A 17,481-nucleotide genomic window follows, 5' to 3' on the forward strand; every position below is an offset into this window, starting at 1 on the left:
CTGACAGATTAAATAACTGATTAATACTTTCTGCTCCAATTGTTTATACTTTTGGAAGTTTTACATCATATTTTAGAAGCTCTTGTTGTGTTTTATATGTCATATTTGTAAAATGTCATTATAGCTGTCAAATAAATGTAGAGGTGCATCATATTTTTTTATAAGATGCAGTTAAATTATCATAGAAACATGATAGAAATGCTCAAGTGAAGTATAAGTACTTCAAATTTGCACCTGAGCTGCAGTGCAACTACTACTACTCCTGTCTGTGAACTCAGCGCGGTGTCAATAAAGTTCCTTCAAAGAGTCAGCGCTGCAGCAATGGCGGCTCCCATGTCCTGGAGGAGGCTGGTGCACTCCGTGTACTCACCGGCCATCGCCGGGGTTTTCACCCGGATATCGGACCGGCTCTTCCGTGCACGGGACAGACGAGGCGGGTAAGAGACGCTGCTCGTCCTCGGGGACACAGACACGAGAGTCCCACCCGTGTTTTGATCTCTTATGTCTCCTCACCGCGCAGTGCTACAGATGCTAATGCGTCCTTTATCGGACACGGTCGTGTTTTGAACCCAGAATCAACGCGACGCCAGCGGTTCATCACTTTTATCCGCAGATTGGTGGCGTGTCTGCGTGGAACTAATGCGTTATAGCGCCAATTTGAAAGCTCGTTATTGACCGATTAGTATAGTAGCACCTCCCGAGTCAGCTGAGCAAACAGCAACTCACCTTCAGGGCAAATAAGTCAGAGGTTGTACATGGTGTTCCTGTTATGTAACAGTGGATGACATGTTTGCCAAAGGAAACCTGACACACGGACGACACCAGTGTTATAATACTGTTATGCTGCCTCATAGTTTGAGTTGACACGTTATTCTGAAGAGGAGGATGCTGGGAAAGCTGATTAACCCCAGAGTCCAACATGGAGGTGGAGCTGGTTTGACACAGTTCACAGTGTACCCACAGTTTGGCAGGAGAAAGTGTTAACTAACAACAACAATGCTCCCTCTTTACTTTACTTTATTTGTAATAAACATAAAAAGGTCCACATAGTCCACAACAGGACAGAATAGAAAACCCACATGTGCTCCCAGCTGAAAAATACATAAAATAATCGAAGAAGAGCAAGAGATGGGAAAGGTCATCGCCGTAATTTTCTCTCCGGCAACATCAACAGTTAGATTCCACATTTCCCCTCAAGTTTTTCAAGGCAAGAGACGAAGAATTCAAAGAAAAAGTTCACCAGAATATTCTGGAAAAGAGGAGGAATATTAAAACATTTAGGGCAGCAACCAAACCCACCCCACTGTTTTAATTATCTGTAATTTTCCTTCGGATTCATTGTTTTGACGTCTTTATTATCATGTGTAATGCATAAAATAATATATATTAAATTGGTCCTCTTAATGATATCAAATTTGTCCTCTTTTACAGAAATATCTCGATCACTCATGTCCCAAAATAAAAATATTTCAACAAAATAAATTACTCTTTGTCATCAACTTATCTTTCTTTCTTGTGGTCTTTTATGGACTTTTGCTCTTTTGCAGCATATTAGTGCTAACTAACGTTCAACACTCACATATTTTTAGCATTACAGTATGAATTATAGTACTTGTCTACATGTTATAAACTATAAAAGTGGAAGAAAATAAACAGCTTTTCAAGTTTGTCAAATCAGTCTAGATCCACTGAGAGGAATGAAGATCTAAATCCTTTAAGGATAAAGTGTGATTCCCAGTCAGGGATTTCTGAATTGTGAGGAATTAAGCGGAAGACAGACGCAGCATTTTCTGCAATCCCATGCTTAAAATCAGGAGGGATGTGGCGCAGACACATACCAAAGCAAACAGCTCCTCTATTCATTGAAATTACCAGCTAAATCCTCAGTTTATCAACTTAACCTCTCACCTCATTACATCTAAGGAAGTTAACTCCACCTCAGTCCCAGGCATCAAATCGCTCGTCTTGTAATGACGTGCAACACTGCTGAAATTATAGGTTTTATTCAAATGGCATCAACGGAGACCATAATGCAGTGTGTTTGTGTCAGGATTAACAGATCTACTTTGTTTCGGTTTGAGAGAAGCATTTAGGTTATTTCAATGTAGTCTGAGGGGATTTTACGTTTGCTCATCCCATCCCTGTAATTAAAAGAAGGTATGTAAACATCTTCATCCACTAATACCACAAACGTCTGTCTGACTTTGGAACACATATCTCACAATGCACATTGCAGATAATCAACACATTTTGACAGTAATAAAGTAAATTCTGTTTCATTTTACGAAAAAAAAACATTGACTTTAAAATCTTCACTGCAAATAAATCAGGTAGGATGAACACAAAGTTTTCTACCTTTGCCCTGCCCCATAGACTGTTAATATAAAGCCCCGCACACAAGTGAGTTTATTGTAGAACTGTCTGTTAACGACAACTGTCAAAAAAACAAACTGATTCTCCAGTTCGGGTTTCTGTGTACTGAGCTTCCCTGATCTATGAATAAACAGGTGAACAGCTCTTTGTGCAGCAGCTGTGGTGCAGCTTCCTGCAGACGGTGTTTACTTGCTCAATTGTTGCAGGTCACTTAAACATGTTCAGAAACATAGCACAACAACATTACCACAGGCCAAGTCAACGGCCCATTCCAAACTGGCAGGTTGAGAACGGACACTGCTCTAGTAGTGTCAAAGGGTGTTCCTTATCTGCTGTCACACCCCTATATCTTTAACCACTTCCAGAAAATTGTAAAGGCGTTGAGTTCAGTTAAGGACCATTACATAAGCTTGGTGTATTACAAACCTGATCTCACCTCTATGTACATATACGTTTGTCATTTACACTGTTGTAAAAGATATCTTAGCTTAAGCTCCATGAACGTGAGGATGTTCCCTTTGATGCTGCAGTTGTTCTATGGCTCAGTGAGTAAAGTATGTGTTTATGATTTAAATTGCAAATAACAGGGAAATCCCCTCTCGTGTGTTTGCTGCAGAACGTCTAACTCAGCACAGTGGCTTTGGAGCGAAGCCCTGCTCTGTGTTTTTCTGTTTTCATGCGACTTTTGTTTCCTCCAGCTCGTTGTAAGTGGCCTTTGTGGTTCAAATCCGAACCCAAACGTAAACCCAGTGTGTGTTTGTGTGTTCGTGAAGTTTGGTCATAATGAATAGAAAGGCGGGCGAGCGGAGTGACTCCTGACAATCAGCTTGTGATCTCTGAGGTTAACACTGCTCCACCCTGTCTTTATTTAATGTGGTTGCATTGTCAGACCCAATTATGTGATTTTATGTCGGAGACAAAAAGGAGAGGGATGACTGTGGTGTCGGGGTGAAATGTAGGACACTGACAAAAGACAAACCAGACACACAGTTCGGTCTTCAATCTGTGTCTTTTACGGTTAAACACAATGAGGTCAACGTAGAATGGACGTGTGTAGGCAGGGCGTTGTCTCGTACCTTCCACTACGCACAAAGAAACTACTGGGATGTCTTGTACAGGATTTATTTTTACCGGACAATCACATAAAACAAGGGCTCCTTCAACCCTCAATCTCTTATATCATCGCACACATCATCTGCTCTGACGTCTTCTCTCTTTTATTCAACATGTACTATCTTCCAACAAGTCCTGCTCAGTTCACAGGGGGATAAAAAAGCCCACCTCCAGCTAGCGTTTGGCGATGTAATTGCAGAACAACACATAACAACACACATGAATGCCCGCAATGGCAGGCTACATGTGCAGGCTCTGTGTTGATCCTATACCCAGATGTGTAAAGCAGCCTTTAGTCCACTGACGGAAAATTACAACCGTTTCCATGATCGTCAACTGAAAAACCTTGTTGACAAAGTGAGTAAATAATCGTTAGTTTCCATGTACTTAAAATCGCTTTATTAAACTTGCATTGAGCTGCCATTACTGGAAGTAGAGCAAGCTAAGACTAATGCAGTCCGCTGTAATGACTGAGGTATTTCTTAGGCAGCAGCTGTAGGAGCGATTTTCATTATTGTTTATTTCATTATTGATTTATCCATCAATTATTTTTTCTTGAGTTAATTGTATGAATTCTCAAAAAATGTGTCCAAGTTGTTGAATGTGTTGCTTTATATATATATATGGTTTTGCTGTAGGTGTCTTTATTATTATATTTTATTTAGTCCATCCCATTCATATTCATCAGGGTAGGTTAAACAACAAAATACACCATTTCAGAATAAGACAATATAAATCATACTGTTGGACCAATGTGTCGTTAAAACAGTTTCAAGTAAAACCGGACATTATAACCTCCGTGAAGGGAGGATTTATCCTATTGCGCCACGTTAGTTTTAGCTCGGTGGACCAGTTGAACTACCTATATCGTGCTGGTGTGTTCCTGTTGCTGGTGAGAAAGGTCTGACACCCGAGGCCCCGGGGACCTGCAGGACAAACAATACCTGTGAGAACTATTGTGCGGTGTGTTGTGATACAGCTGACACGCTTTGTCTCACCTCGTCTTCCCCGACGAGGAGGAAGACAGGAGACATGTCCATATTGATTGGTTGTTTTCCACACTGTCACCTGGGTTTCCATGAAGACTTTCAAAGAGAAGACATAAAGTCAGAAATAGAAAAACGCGCTTGTTTTTACTGTTTGATCAAACGCATTTACTAGAAGGAAAACTGACTTAAGAAGAAGTATTTTAAAGGGTGAGGACAGTAGCATCCAATAGCTGCTTCTACTAATGTCAGATTCATGATGGCACTAACTCAAATGTCAGGGGAGCAGAGTCGGTGGGATCCTTGTTCTTGTAATTCTCCTCAGTCCAAAGTGGAGGACAGACCAACATTACCACCCTTGAGCCCTTATGCTGAGCCCCAGCAGCCCTCTTTATTTTAATCTGCACCAACTGCACACACTCATTAATATCAGTCCCCCTAAACATGATTATTTTCATCAAGATCCATGAATTATTCCCAAAGAAATCAAGGAAAATGTTGAAAAATGTCCAATCTTGCAATGTTGAAGTAGTGAAAAACCTTCCTGGATCTGTCCCCTGATCCGGATATGCCCACATTTTGAACGGGTTCTCTCTGGACACATCCTTCCACTGAATTTTGTGGTAATCTCTTATCGTCCTTACAAACAAACGGACAAACAAACCACTCTATCTCTTTATTTCCATGTTTCCTCCAGCTCCTCCGTGCTGCTGCTCGCTCCCCTGCTGGCCGAAGCCGACCCGGCCCCGTATCGCATCACAAGGCCCACAGGGTCAGCCGGAGCTCAGGGCAGCGCAGACGGCCTCTGCGCCCACTTCAAATGGATGGCAGAGCACGTTCCCGCCTTCAGGGTGCCGGGAACCCACATCCACATTCTCAGATCACCCGACCAGTTCTACCAGACCATGAAGGTCAGTGTCACTGTCATAACAACAGGGTTCGCTTCTGGGGTAAAGGAATGGTTAAAAAAACAAAAATAAAAACGGAGCCAGAGTTCTTCACATCAAAGGTTGATATGAGTCAGACTTGATTGTGATCACTTTTATATCTGTATGTACTATGACAGATAAACAAAGAAAATGCTTGAGGAAGTAATAATGTCCCAGCAGATTAAATTTGTTTCCTCTCACCTGAGTTGAGCTCCTGTCACTGCAGCTGGTTATGGTCATTGTTCCGCTCTGAAGTGACTTGACATTGTCACTGCTAATTATTATTAAATGTATTAAAGAATTCGGCCTCCTCTTCCAAGTTTAGTTTTCACATTTTCACACTTATTCTTGACATTTTGACTTCGCCATATTCAAAATAGAAAAAAACAAACATATTTCTTCTCCTGATTTAGTTTGACCTAATTCTCAACGTTTTTTTGACTTTTGTCCTCCCCCATTTAGTTTCTTATGAGATACGTCCGTTTCCACTAATGGGCAGCGCAGAGTCAAGAGTTTCTTACAACAACAACAACCATGGCGGTGGAGGTTGTGATAATAGACGCCTGTAGTTTATTGCCAAACCTCAAAGTGTCTCCTCAAGCCATCGTTGAAATTCCGTGCTCCTGTCTGATGGTCGTCTCACCTGAACTCCTAGCTACACTGCCCCCCCATGATTTCCTGCTTTGTTTCGTCTGTATCCGACAAATAAACGCAGTGTAATACATAGATGATATGGGCAACTTTCAGAAGAAGTGTTTGATTTGACGACCTTCTTGATCCCTGAAGATGATTGGTTTTAAAAAATACTACACACAGTTTAATACCACTTTATGTTCAAGTGATCATAAAGTGAGTTACAAGGGTGTGTGAATGGGTGTGCTTCACAAAGACACCACATTTGTTTCATCAACATTTTCCCATAACAATGAAGACTGAGAAGGTTGAATGGCGTTTTGCTGCCGTATTTTTGGATCACTTGATGTGTGCACACACACACACACACACACACGCACGCACTTTCCTTTTTGTTACTAAATGTCAGGCTGATTGATGGTAGTAAATCGTGATGACACTTGCCAGTGCAGTCGGCCAAAACATTTGTTGTGCCTGAAGCAAAATGAAAAGGAAGTAATGCGGTTACTTTATTTACTAGTAGAGGTGGTAACTCTGTACTAAAGGTCACATGACACATAGTAAGACAAATACAAATTCCATAAAAAGTTGAATTACATTTACGTCTTCCTAAAATCAATCAGCAAATATTTTGATAATTAGATAGATTTCTTTCGGGTTGTCGGGGACATCATGTCGGGCTCTGTGTTTTGCAGTCAAATTATATTTCAAGAAGAAAATGGTCAAATTAATGGAAAATTAACTGAACCGATAGATGCAGATATAGCTCGGGCTTGAAAAATGTCATTTTTCCACAAACCATAACGTGTTTTTTACAGCAAACGCATCGATGTCGAAACACCTTCTAAACCTGAATGTCCCTAGTGGTTGAAATGTATAACTTAAATAAAAAAAATGCATTATAGTCTGGTCTAAACGTCAACAGACAAGACACAAACATTAGAAAAGCAATTTGTTATTTACTCATTAAGTTTCTGTCAGTTTACTTTGGATATGTCTTGTGCTGTTACTGGCAGAAAATGAGCCCATCATGAGTCCGGCCTTTTCATAGTATCAGACCTTTGTGACCAGATTCCTGACGCCTGCATGTCCTCGTTCCGTCCTTTCATCCTCCGTCATGATTCTTTGTTGTGTTTCCCTCTTCCCTCTCACCACAGGCACGAATCAAGACCGCAAAGAGGCGAGTGGTGATGGCCTCCTTGTATCTGGGAACAGGTCAGCTGGAGCAGGAGATGGTGAGAAAACCGACGGCTTATGTTTCTGCAGAATTTACCTGCTTTAGTTTTTTCGGGCAGGTGAGAACAATGCTGTTGAAACGCAGACACGCGCCAAATAACTGGTCAGAGATGCCAGAAAATGTGAGTCAGAGTCGTGTTCCAAGAAAACCGCAGTGTGGTTTGTTCAGAATGAAATGTACTCCGGGCCAGTTACAAGGAAAGACCTCAAAATGCAAGGGTTTATGGGAATAAGGAGACCAGTGTTGGCATATGATAGCCTGCTGTTCTTCATGCTTGGAAAGCCTAGCATAACAACGTTAACCCAGAGCAAACCGCTGTCTGGACCGATGCTCATATTCAGCTGTTTTTCACGTCCTTTCTTTTTTTCCTGGTCGGCCAAGCGGCAGCAGCAGCAGCAGCAGCAGAGGGGGTGAATTACAGTAAAGGGCAGAGACAAGTCAAACATGCTTAATTACACCTAAAAGCCTTTGGATCTGCTGTGACAGCTGCCAACCCCTAAGATGACGGATTACTAGAAATGTGAGTTAGAAAGGTGCAGCCAGTCTACGTGACTCGTTCTTTTCGGGCCCGGGGGTTTCGCTCGTAATCGGACACAGTAACCTCGGCTCTGGTCGGTAGAAGAATGTGAGCGTGGTGTGTGGTTTGGAGCGAAGAACGCAAATTGCAGGTAATATTTCACCGTGAAGCCCGAGTCCCAGGCGCAGCACAAAGGAGACCTGCCTGATACTGACAGTCACACCTGTCCAGTGTATTTGCTTTAGTGCAGGTGCAGGCGATGAGAATAATGTGAAAATGAAATCTAGTGTTTTTCTTGAGCACGCCATATGCAATGGACGCTATGTACGCACACGAGCATGCGATGCACACTCCGGCCAATAGTTTCACGGGGTTCCATCGGTCCGAAGGGCGGCAGTAATGTGCCAAAATATTATACTAATGTGGCAACAAAAGGCAGGAAAGATGAGAACTGCAAACTCGTAAACAAGACGTGAAGATGGACGATGTGTCTCCTCTTCCTCCTTCTGTACAAAAATCAAGCCAAAAATATCTGGGACACAGGCGCCACCAAGTTGTGCTCTTGACCTCATTTGGATCCAGAGTCTGCACAGTCATGATCGTGGTGTGGTGTCGTGGTCCCGCTGATACACACGCTCGACCAGCCCTGGGTTTTGTAGCATCAAATTACTAATTAAAACCAAATTTATCAGAAACTTGAAAACTTGAACAAACATCAGAGTGATAAGAGTAAATTAAAATGACAGGAAACGTCTTTGAGAAAAATGTATTCAATGTGAAATTTGACACTTAATTTTGGTCCATGCCACATCCGCTAACTTGGAGGAGGCAGGGCTTATGGTCCATATCAGAGGTCACTAATAAGTGGTTGGGGGTCAAGGTCAAAGGTGTTTCTATTGTAACTGATGCAGCTTTTAATTTAATTAATCATATTCAACTCCACCCAAAAACAAACACTGTTGTCCCCATTGTTTAAACTACTTTTAGTTTTAGAAACTAAGATATTTTGGTGTCAGGTGTAAGTCGGACACATTTCACCATCACGTGCACCTTCCTTCATGTTGGATGTAAAGTAAGTATTCACTTTTTATGCTCTGATTTACAGAGCTTGAGTTTCAGCGAGAAAACCGAACACAAACATTTTCTATCCAGATGCACCTGCAGCTGTTTTCCTGTGAGCTCCCACTCATTGTCCGATTTGCCTCAGAGGAAACTTGAAGGCCTCTGAGCGCTGGTGGGGCACAGGTCCCCAAAGATCCCCTCTACTGGAACCAATAAATGTTTTACTGGCGCGTTTACCGACATTGTGTGGTGACGCGTCACGTTTGCCTATTGTTGTGCGACTTGTGAAACGTTGTCAAATGCACATGTGGTATATGCGATACATTACTTAGATGATTTATTCGGCTTTAAACCTTTTTTTCTTTTTCTTTTCTCAACTAATCAGTTAATTGTTTTCGTTATAAAGCATTTTGCAGAAACTTGGTTTGTGTTAAGTGAGGGGAACTCAAAGTGTTTATATATGAAAGTATAAAGATCTTTGTGGCTGCAGAGGAAGCTGTAGGATTCCGATAAATTATGTGATGGAGCTCTTTGGAATTCATTTTTTTTTTTTTAAGTGTTAAATGTCTCTGGTTTACCAGCAAAGTTGAATTTTGACCCTTTTTTTAACTGTAAATCCATGCAGCACTTTTTTAGTCATGTTTTGATGCCTGTTCCTGTTTTTAATCAGGTGGACTGTATGGAGGAAGCTCTCCAGCGCTCACAGGACCACAGTCACTCCCCTGACCTGAAGGTCTCCATACTCCTGGACTACACCCGCGGATCACGAGGTCCGTCTCCGCTCCTCACGAGGTCTTTTTCAGCGCAGAGCGTTCACCGCGCTCACCGTCCTGATGGTGTCTCTTCTCTAACGTGCAGGGCAGATCAACTCGAGGACCATGCTGCTGCCGCTGCTGCAGCGCTTCACTTCTCAGATGCGCGTCTCCCTGTACCACACGCCGGACCTGAGGGGCCTGCTGCGGATGCTCGTGCCCCAGCGCTTCAACGAGACCATCGGCGTCCAGCACATCAAAGTCTACCTGTTCGACGACAGCATCATCATCAGCGGGTACGTTGGCTTCCAGGATGAGGAGAGTTCACCTGTGTTGAGTTCTCCTCCGCCTCCTCACCCGCTTTCACCCTTGTTTAATCTTGCTCTGCTCCATTGAACATTTACGCAATCAAAGCAAAGGTGTTACACGCCGTCGTTTCTGGGAAGTGTCCTCCGCTCACATTTCAACATACCGAGAAAATGGAGAACAGTGGGTGTGGTCCGAGCCCGTCTTCTGTTGATTCGTGGTTTCCACTCCATTTCACCTCAGGACACATAATGTCACACGCTGGTCCCAATGACCAGTCGACCTAAACAATGTAACACATGTATCAGACAATAGACACGACATCAAATATAACCTTTAAAGCATTACTTAAATTCCACTTGAGTGTGTAACTTGTCCATCAGTTCCAGAGAAATGTTCTCTTGGCGTCTTGACAGATTATTGGGTTCACAACCTGTTTCTGTTGTCCCAACATGCTTTGGATACATTTTCTCTTGTCAGGGGATCGTGTTCTTTGTGGCAGGAACAATCGAGCCTTCAGACACTTGTGCAATTTAGACTGGTGAAAAAAAACCTAACTCTCAAACACACTATAAATGGACTTGGGAGACACTCACTAGCCTGGAGACAAATCCTAGTGCAGCTTCCTTGTACGAGCTGGAAGTTTGAAAAGAGAAAGTTCATTATTGTTGTGTGTTCATGTTTAGTTGATCTGAAAAGGCAGAGCGGGGAGATGTGATGTTATTTTAAACAACGGGACACTTTCAGACATTGTCTATTTGTAACCTGGCTCCTCTACATCTACACTTTGGGCAGCTGTTTGTCGACAGGGATCCAAGGTCAAACTTGCAAATGGGTCCATGTGTGCAGGACTGAAGGGAAAAATATCCTCACCTTGAACCTTATTCTCTCCTTATGCATACATGAGACATTTATTGATTTTTTTTTTTTTTTCTTCTTCCCAGCTGGAGTTCAGAGTTGCACCAGACTTCAGATAAACCTGGTTTTAGAAAGTAAATTCTCATATGACCTGTCCCCAAATCCCTTTTACGCTCCCTGGTTTCTTAAAATCCGTCCCCCTCCCTCATTTTCCAGGGCCAACCTGAGCGACTCGTACTTCACCAACAGACAGGACCGCTACGTGCTGCTGGAGAACTGCAGGGAGGTCGCCGACTTCTTCTCCGACCTGGTGGAGGCTGTGGGGGACGTTTCCCTGCAGCTGCAGCCCGACGACTCGGTCAACATGCTGGAGGGCATGGTGCATCCGTACAAAGGTAGGAAACCGAACGTGTGTGTGTGCGTGTGTGCGCGCGTGCGTGTCCACAGACGAATGTTTACCCCCCCAACATGTTTTGACACCTCATGTTCGGTTCGGATGGCGGGGTTCCGATTTTTAGCCAGAGGAGACGAAGGATTTTGCTAATGGAGCTTGAAAGCTTAGACAGGCGAATAAATGATGGTGTGTGTGTGTGTGTGTGTGTGTGTGTGTGCGCGCGTTTGCGTGTGTGTGTGTGTGCGTGCGTGCGTGCGTGCGTGCAGTTAGATAGCTGTAGAGAGCTCTTGCGGTTGGCTAGCCATGCAGCCGGATGTGAAATTGTCAGGATCTTCTCTGTAGACACACACAAACACACACTCGCGCTCGTACAGTGTGTCCGTAACTTGAGCGCAGACTGCCAGGATGTTAGTTTGAGGGATGAATGACATCATGTCTGCAGGACTGCACCGCCGTGGTAACGAACACCAGGAATAGAGTTGTGATGTCAGTGTGTTGCTGGAAGACGATACGTAGTGGGAACTGCAACACACACACAAACACACAAAAGACACAAACACACTGGTAAAATTTATGAAATGTAATTTGTAAGGAGAGAAATAAAACAAGTAAGTGGCAAAGTTGAACCCATCTAATGGTTTCTGCGTCCCCTCGTAAGAACGTGCACACACGCCTGTACATACTTCGGTTGTGCATACACCCACTTACCCATAACCCAGAGTGCGCTGTGACCCAGTGAACCGTTTGACCGTCCCCCAGTACTCCCACTTATCTTTGTCACCGTGTAAACTCGTTTCGTTCCCTTGTACCCCCACGGCAACCAGGCAACAGACAGGACTTCTCAACAGTGGCGAGGGAACGCATCATGGAGGTCATGAACACGGCCCACACGAGGCAGCGGCTCCTTAACCGGTGGGAGGACTCTGAGGACGAGGGGATGAGCGAGGGGGAGGAGGACACGTGGGTGTTCCCTCTGGTGCAGATGAGACCTCTGGGCATCCAGGTGGACGAGCAGGTCACACAGGTGAGGCCCCCCACCGCACCCCCGGCCTCTTCTGATTGGCCCGAGTCATGAACACACCTTTTTATGCTCAGCGCTGATAAAGCTTTACTGAAGTTGACCTTTCACCTTGTTTTTCTTAACAAGTCATAAATTACACATTTTGAACATGTGACTAATAAACAACATTGAGACTGATAAACAGTGGTTGATTATTTTATTCAAGGTTAATTGGTCACATATCCTGGGAATGAACACAATAACATGAGCTCTGGTGCAGGACTGTTCCCGTGTACTGTAACTCAGTATGTTTAACATTTTACACTTACTTCACTCACAGGTTTTTGAAGCCGACCACTGAGTTGAAAGGGAACATGAATAATTTTGTCATAAAGCTCAAACAGAGAAAAAGTAAATGCATGATATGATTCTCAACTTCATTTGCAAGTTTTTAAAATCAGAATTACTTTTGTTACAGTGATACACTTTGATAAGTTGCAATAAATAAATCAGTTTGAATAAAAATTGGCAACAAGAACAGTGACCTTTAACCATAATTTCAGCCCACACTCCAGTCCAGAAATCCATAATTCTAAATACATCACACAGTAACCTAAATTCAAACATGAGGAAGGAAGTAAAATGTCCTGATGTGTTAAACAGAAACTTATTTAATCATCAAATCATCCTGATAATAGATATTAGGCCATATTGTCCAACTCCTTAATGACCTTGTGAGTTCAGCAGTAATTAAACATTAACGACCATGTTTCTGCAGAAGTTGATTTCATATCAGTTCAATTTTTCACAATGTCAGGAACTAGAAACACGCCTGTAACTTCCACTTCCTGTCTCCCGCCGAACCTCCAGCGCTTGCTGACAGACGCGGGGCCCGACTCCACCGTTTTCCTAACGTCCGGCTACTTCAACCTGACGCGGGCGTACATGCGGCTGGTGCTCGGAGCCGGGACCAACTACCGCATCCTCACCGCCTCCCCCGAGGTCAACGGCTTCTTCGGGGCGAAGGGCGTCGCCGGGGCGATCCCCGCCGCGTACGTCCACATCGCCAGGCAGTTTTACAACCAGGTGTGCCAGCTGGGCCAACAGGAGAGGGTTCACCTGCACGAGTACCACAGGCCGCAGTGGACATTCCACGCCAAAGGTGAAACAACGGGGCACAGATTACACCTGCTGAGATCTACACTCAGACTTTTACTTTTCAATTAGTGGTTTAGTTTATAAAGAGCCCAAAGGGACGTCCTCTTATCGCTAATAGCGTCTGATCAGCAGTTTAAAACCAAAAGATTATTCAATTTATAATAATTACTTACTTAATAATGCATTTCTTTTAAAAAGGGGAAAGACCCGTTTGGCATCAATATTTGTAAAATGTACAGTTTGTCCTCTTGTTTTCCAAATGCAACTAAAAAGAATTTTACCCTCTTTTACAGATTATTTGCATATAATTTTTATATTATAGATTTTATATAGTTATTTTTATATAACTTTTGATTATTCATCCCTTTGATGCTCCTTAAGAAATATGAGGGTGTACGTTTGACTCAGTGAAAACAACAAAAGCTAAAACGTTACTCTCACTGTTGGTCTCCCTGCTCGGCTGCTCTTCTTGTGGTCACGGTGGAATGTAGCGTGAGAGACGGCGGCTCGTACAGTCATTCAGTCGTAGCCTCAGGACGAGGATGTACACTCTCTCATACTTTGGGGTTTTGGATCGACGCAGGGGATTTCTGCATGTGCTTCCTCTTAGTTGTGGTTAGGGCCCCGACACAAATCCCTGCTGGAAGCGGCTCACTGAAGAATTAACCTCACTGCGCTTTTCCTCTCCTGCAGGTCTGTGGTATTACCTCCAGGGGCAGGATCGGCCTTGCCTCACTCTAATTGGCTCGCCCAATTTCGGTTACCGCTCGGTTCACCGTGACCTGGAGGCCCAAATCGCCATAGTAACGGAGAATGAGGAGCTGCAGAGCCAGCTGCAGGAGGTTGGACGTTTCTATTATTTATTTTTTTCTCTAACCACAGCGAGAAACGATGCTGACGAATGAGTGAGTAATTCTTTCCCGAGCTCACACCTGTGTTCTAACCTCTCAGGAGCAGGAGTCGTTGTACCAGCGCTCCAGCGAGGTGTCCAGCTCCACGTTCGAGCGGCCGGACCGCCACGTCAAGCTGTGGGTGAAACTCGTCACTCCCCTCATCAAGAATTTCTTCTGAGACGCCATCAGGTACACACACACACACACACAGACACGTACACACACTCGCTTACATATTTAAATCATTACTGTGAGTTTATAATGTGAATATTGTGAAAACATTTCTATGGAAGTTAAAAAAGGCTATTTATCAAAAACCTATCAACTTAATTTCCCAGATGAGAACATATCAAATGTTTAAACTATATAAATATGGAGTTTATGAATATATGTTTAACAGGATTTCACAGTTTCCACAACCAATGGAAATAACTAATTAAAACATAAATCCAACAGTAAATAAACCATAGTTGTTATTTTAAAGGATGCAAATTTCTGCTTTGTTTCTTTTGTTTTTATTCAGATTCTATACGGGATTTTTGCCTAGTTGACAAAATAGAGCCTTGAAAACACACACACACAGAAAAACACACACACACACACACACACACACACACACACACACACACGCAGTAAAACAGGCTGTGGCTTCTTAGAAATGTCTGCAGTCATTGTGGCGAGTCCCAAATCACAGGTCCCGTCCTCGTCTTCCCAGCAGCCCAGGAATCACTGAAGTGAGAGCTGGGACATCGTGCCGGCTGATTCACTCGTGTCAAGAAGTGAGTCAGCGTGTTGTTATGGCGATGATCTGTCAGTGTGGTCTGCGCTGCCCCGAGTCCTGTCAGGACTTGGCGAGGTGGAGTCAGAGGCTTCGTCGGCCCTGAAACTGAGTCAAGAGACAAAGTTTTTGTTTAAGGTGGAGATTAAAAAAATTAAATTAAAAAAAAGCGCTGCTCAATCTGATAGGAAGATAAATAGATTTTAAAAAGTAAACTTGTTGCCAGAGGGGACACCGTCTAGATCTCAGCTGCAGATTGAGGGAAAGCCACTCTGCAGTCGTTTCTTTTTTTTTTTTCTCTCTCCAGTTTCTGAGAAGAGGAAGTGTCACAGGCTGGATAATGACGGTAAATGGGTGGTGTCTTATCACTACCTGGACAGAGTCGAGAAAAAAAAAAAAGCGAGTTATCTGTTGCCAGAAGGAAACAGCCGTAAATAGATCAACTGTCAAGGGCCTGAGCATAATTAACAAATATGCACAGAACAAAGGAGAAAATTTCCCGGTGATGATCCCCTGCTCAAAGTCACGTTGACCTTTTTAAAAGTATTTAGTTAACGACAAAGATGCGACCTGGGGCAACAAACCTTTACTGATCCACTGACTGATAGGAACAGCTTGTGATTTAAAAGTACAGCGTTTCTTTTCTTTTCAAAGGGTTATTTGATTTGTGGATGTTGTTTAGTTTTTATTTAGCAGCTTTCCCCGCTGTTGGAACTTGGTGGTAAAGACAGTTCGGAGGAGAAACCTTGTTTGACCCTGGAGCCTTTTAAGGACAAAGCTGGCGATTTTAATGCATTTTCCATATTTTCAACAAATCCCGTGAAAAGACGACAGCCACCAATAAATCGATGGATTCTGATAGTTATCGTCGGTGTAGACAGAGCCTGACTGATCTGTTTCCTCTGTGCCTCAACGCTTTCACTTATTAAACTGTGAAAGGATGGACTCTTTTTAATGGGGTTCATTGAAAATAGGAAAAACACATTATAACAAACCATTCGACACAAAAGAGTAAACAAACACAAAATACATAAAATACAACTATATATTAGTTTTCTACTTTTTCGACATTGATGGAAAACAACCACTGTGAGTTTTCTGTTCGTCGAGCAGCTTTTTCACTCTCGCTCATTGTTTGTATTTGTCGGGAACTATGATGCCTGATCTGTGTGTTTTATCGCTTATCTCTTTGTTTTCCTGACAGAGGGGGAAAAAAAAACTCAACAACAGCTTTGCCGGTTAAAGGGATAAAAGGTCGTCTATTGTTAGAAGCTGGTGACAACAGGCTGGAGCGCCTCCAGACTGAAGGGTTCACACACAGCTCACGTCCCAGCATCGACATCAGTCCTGGTTCAACAGGCTCGTGTGTTTGCGATGGAGCTCACTGCCCTCTAGTGGCCAAGCTCCAGTTTCAGACGTTGAACCAGGGCCAATGTGTGCCTCTAAGTTAGAGGTTTAACAACAGCCTGTAAACTGAGTTTCTCCATTAAACTGAATACAAAAGATGTGACTTTGGGTTCTGGGAAACTGTGATTAGATTAGATTCAATTAGATAAAATTTCACTTTATTGTCAGAATCTCTTCGGACATTTGTCACGTGGTTTGTCCATTGCCTCACATAAAAACAAACAAGACAACACAACAGAACAAAAAGATTTCTACAAACATTAGACATGGAACATGGACCTGTTTGTATACAAAACATTAATACTTTTTTTAATGACATTAATCTAACTTTTACTTTTAATCTTTTTATATAAGGAAGATTTTACAGACCTGCTAATAAACAAATTTTATACATTTTTCAATTAAATTAATCTATTTTCTATTAACAGCGGTGCAATCCTGAATATTTTATATGCCTGTTTATAAAAAAAAATACTATTAATATTTTTTCTTTGTGTTTTCAGGAGAAAGGCTGTTTTGTATTATCTCTGTTGGAGGTTGGTCCGCTCCAGAACGAGCCGGGAGTCGCCCTCTTCGTGCTTCACATCGACCACAACCCTCGTCAGTGACTCACACGTGCACTCACACTCAGAGGAGCGGAGAGAAGTGGAGAATCCTCTGTTTTTCATTTAAGTTCCAGATCCTGCATATCGATAACTCCGTTATACATTAACTCATGTTTCTGTGGACTTCTGGTTGCATATGACTGACTACAAACATTTCCAAAAAAAGAAAAACTACTTCTCCCCCCTGCACGCACATCCCTACAGGTTCATGTTGCATGTGTAAGAAAGCAATAGAGGACTGGATCAGTGAGTGTCCCCGATGTAATTGAGGTGAACAGACGGGTGTGGTGAAGAATTGCGATTCCTCAAGGAGCCTTAATGACAGTTTTTAAGAGATCGGAGTGTGTTTACAGCTCTGCCCACAGCAGTAATCAGAGTTTAACTGTACAGTGTCTGTGTGTTATTATCTTTGTAAATTAAAGGATGAAGTGCTGAGTTTTTCAATCACTCTGAAAGTTTGTGTTTTTAATTCGGTGCAAA

General features: G+C 42.9%; 1 protein-coding gene across 1 annotated transcript; it reads left to right on the plus strand.

Annotated features, from left to right (window-relative positions):
• The first annotated feature begins 287 nt into the window (after positions 1 to 287).
• On the plus strand, positions 288 to 17,455 carry LOC117753302 (CDP-diacylglycerol--glycerol-3-phosphate 3-phosphatidyltransferase, mitochondrial). The gene is made up of 11 exons (XM_034571290.1): positions 288 to 437; positions 5,170 to 5,383; positions 7,192 to 7,269; positions 9,521 to 9,620; positions 9,709 to 9,898; positions 10,983 to 11,161; positions 11,985 to 12,184; positions 13,031 to 13,322; positions 14,012 to 14,160; positions 14,270 to 14,400; positions 16,900 to 17,455. Exons 1-10 carry the CDS (start codon positions 322 to 324, stop codon positions 14,387 to 14,389), a joined length of 1,638 nt encoding a protein of 545 aa, XP_034427181.1. The 5' UTR covers positions 288 to 321; the 3' UTR covers positions 14,390 to 14,400; positions 16,900 to 17,455.
• The last annotated feature ends 26 nt before the right edge of the window (positions 17,456 to 17,481 follow it).

Source organism: Hippoglossus hippoglossus, chromosome 19 (assembly GCF_009819705.1).
Source record: "Hippoglossus hippoglossus isolate fHipHip1 chromosome 19, fHipHip1.pri, whole genome shotgun sequence".
Taxonomy (NCBI): Eukaryota; Metazoa; Chordata; class Actinopteri; order Pleuronectiformes; family Pleuronectidae; genus Hippoglossus; species Hippoglossus hippoglossus.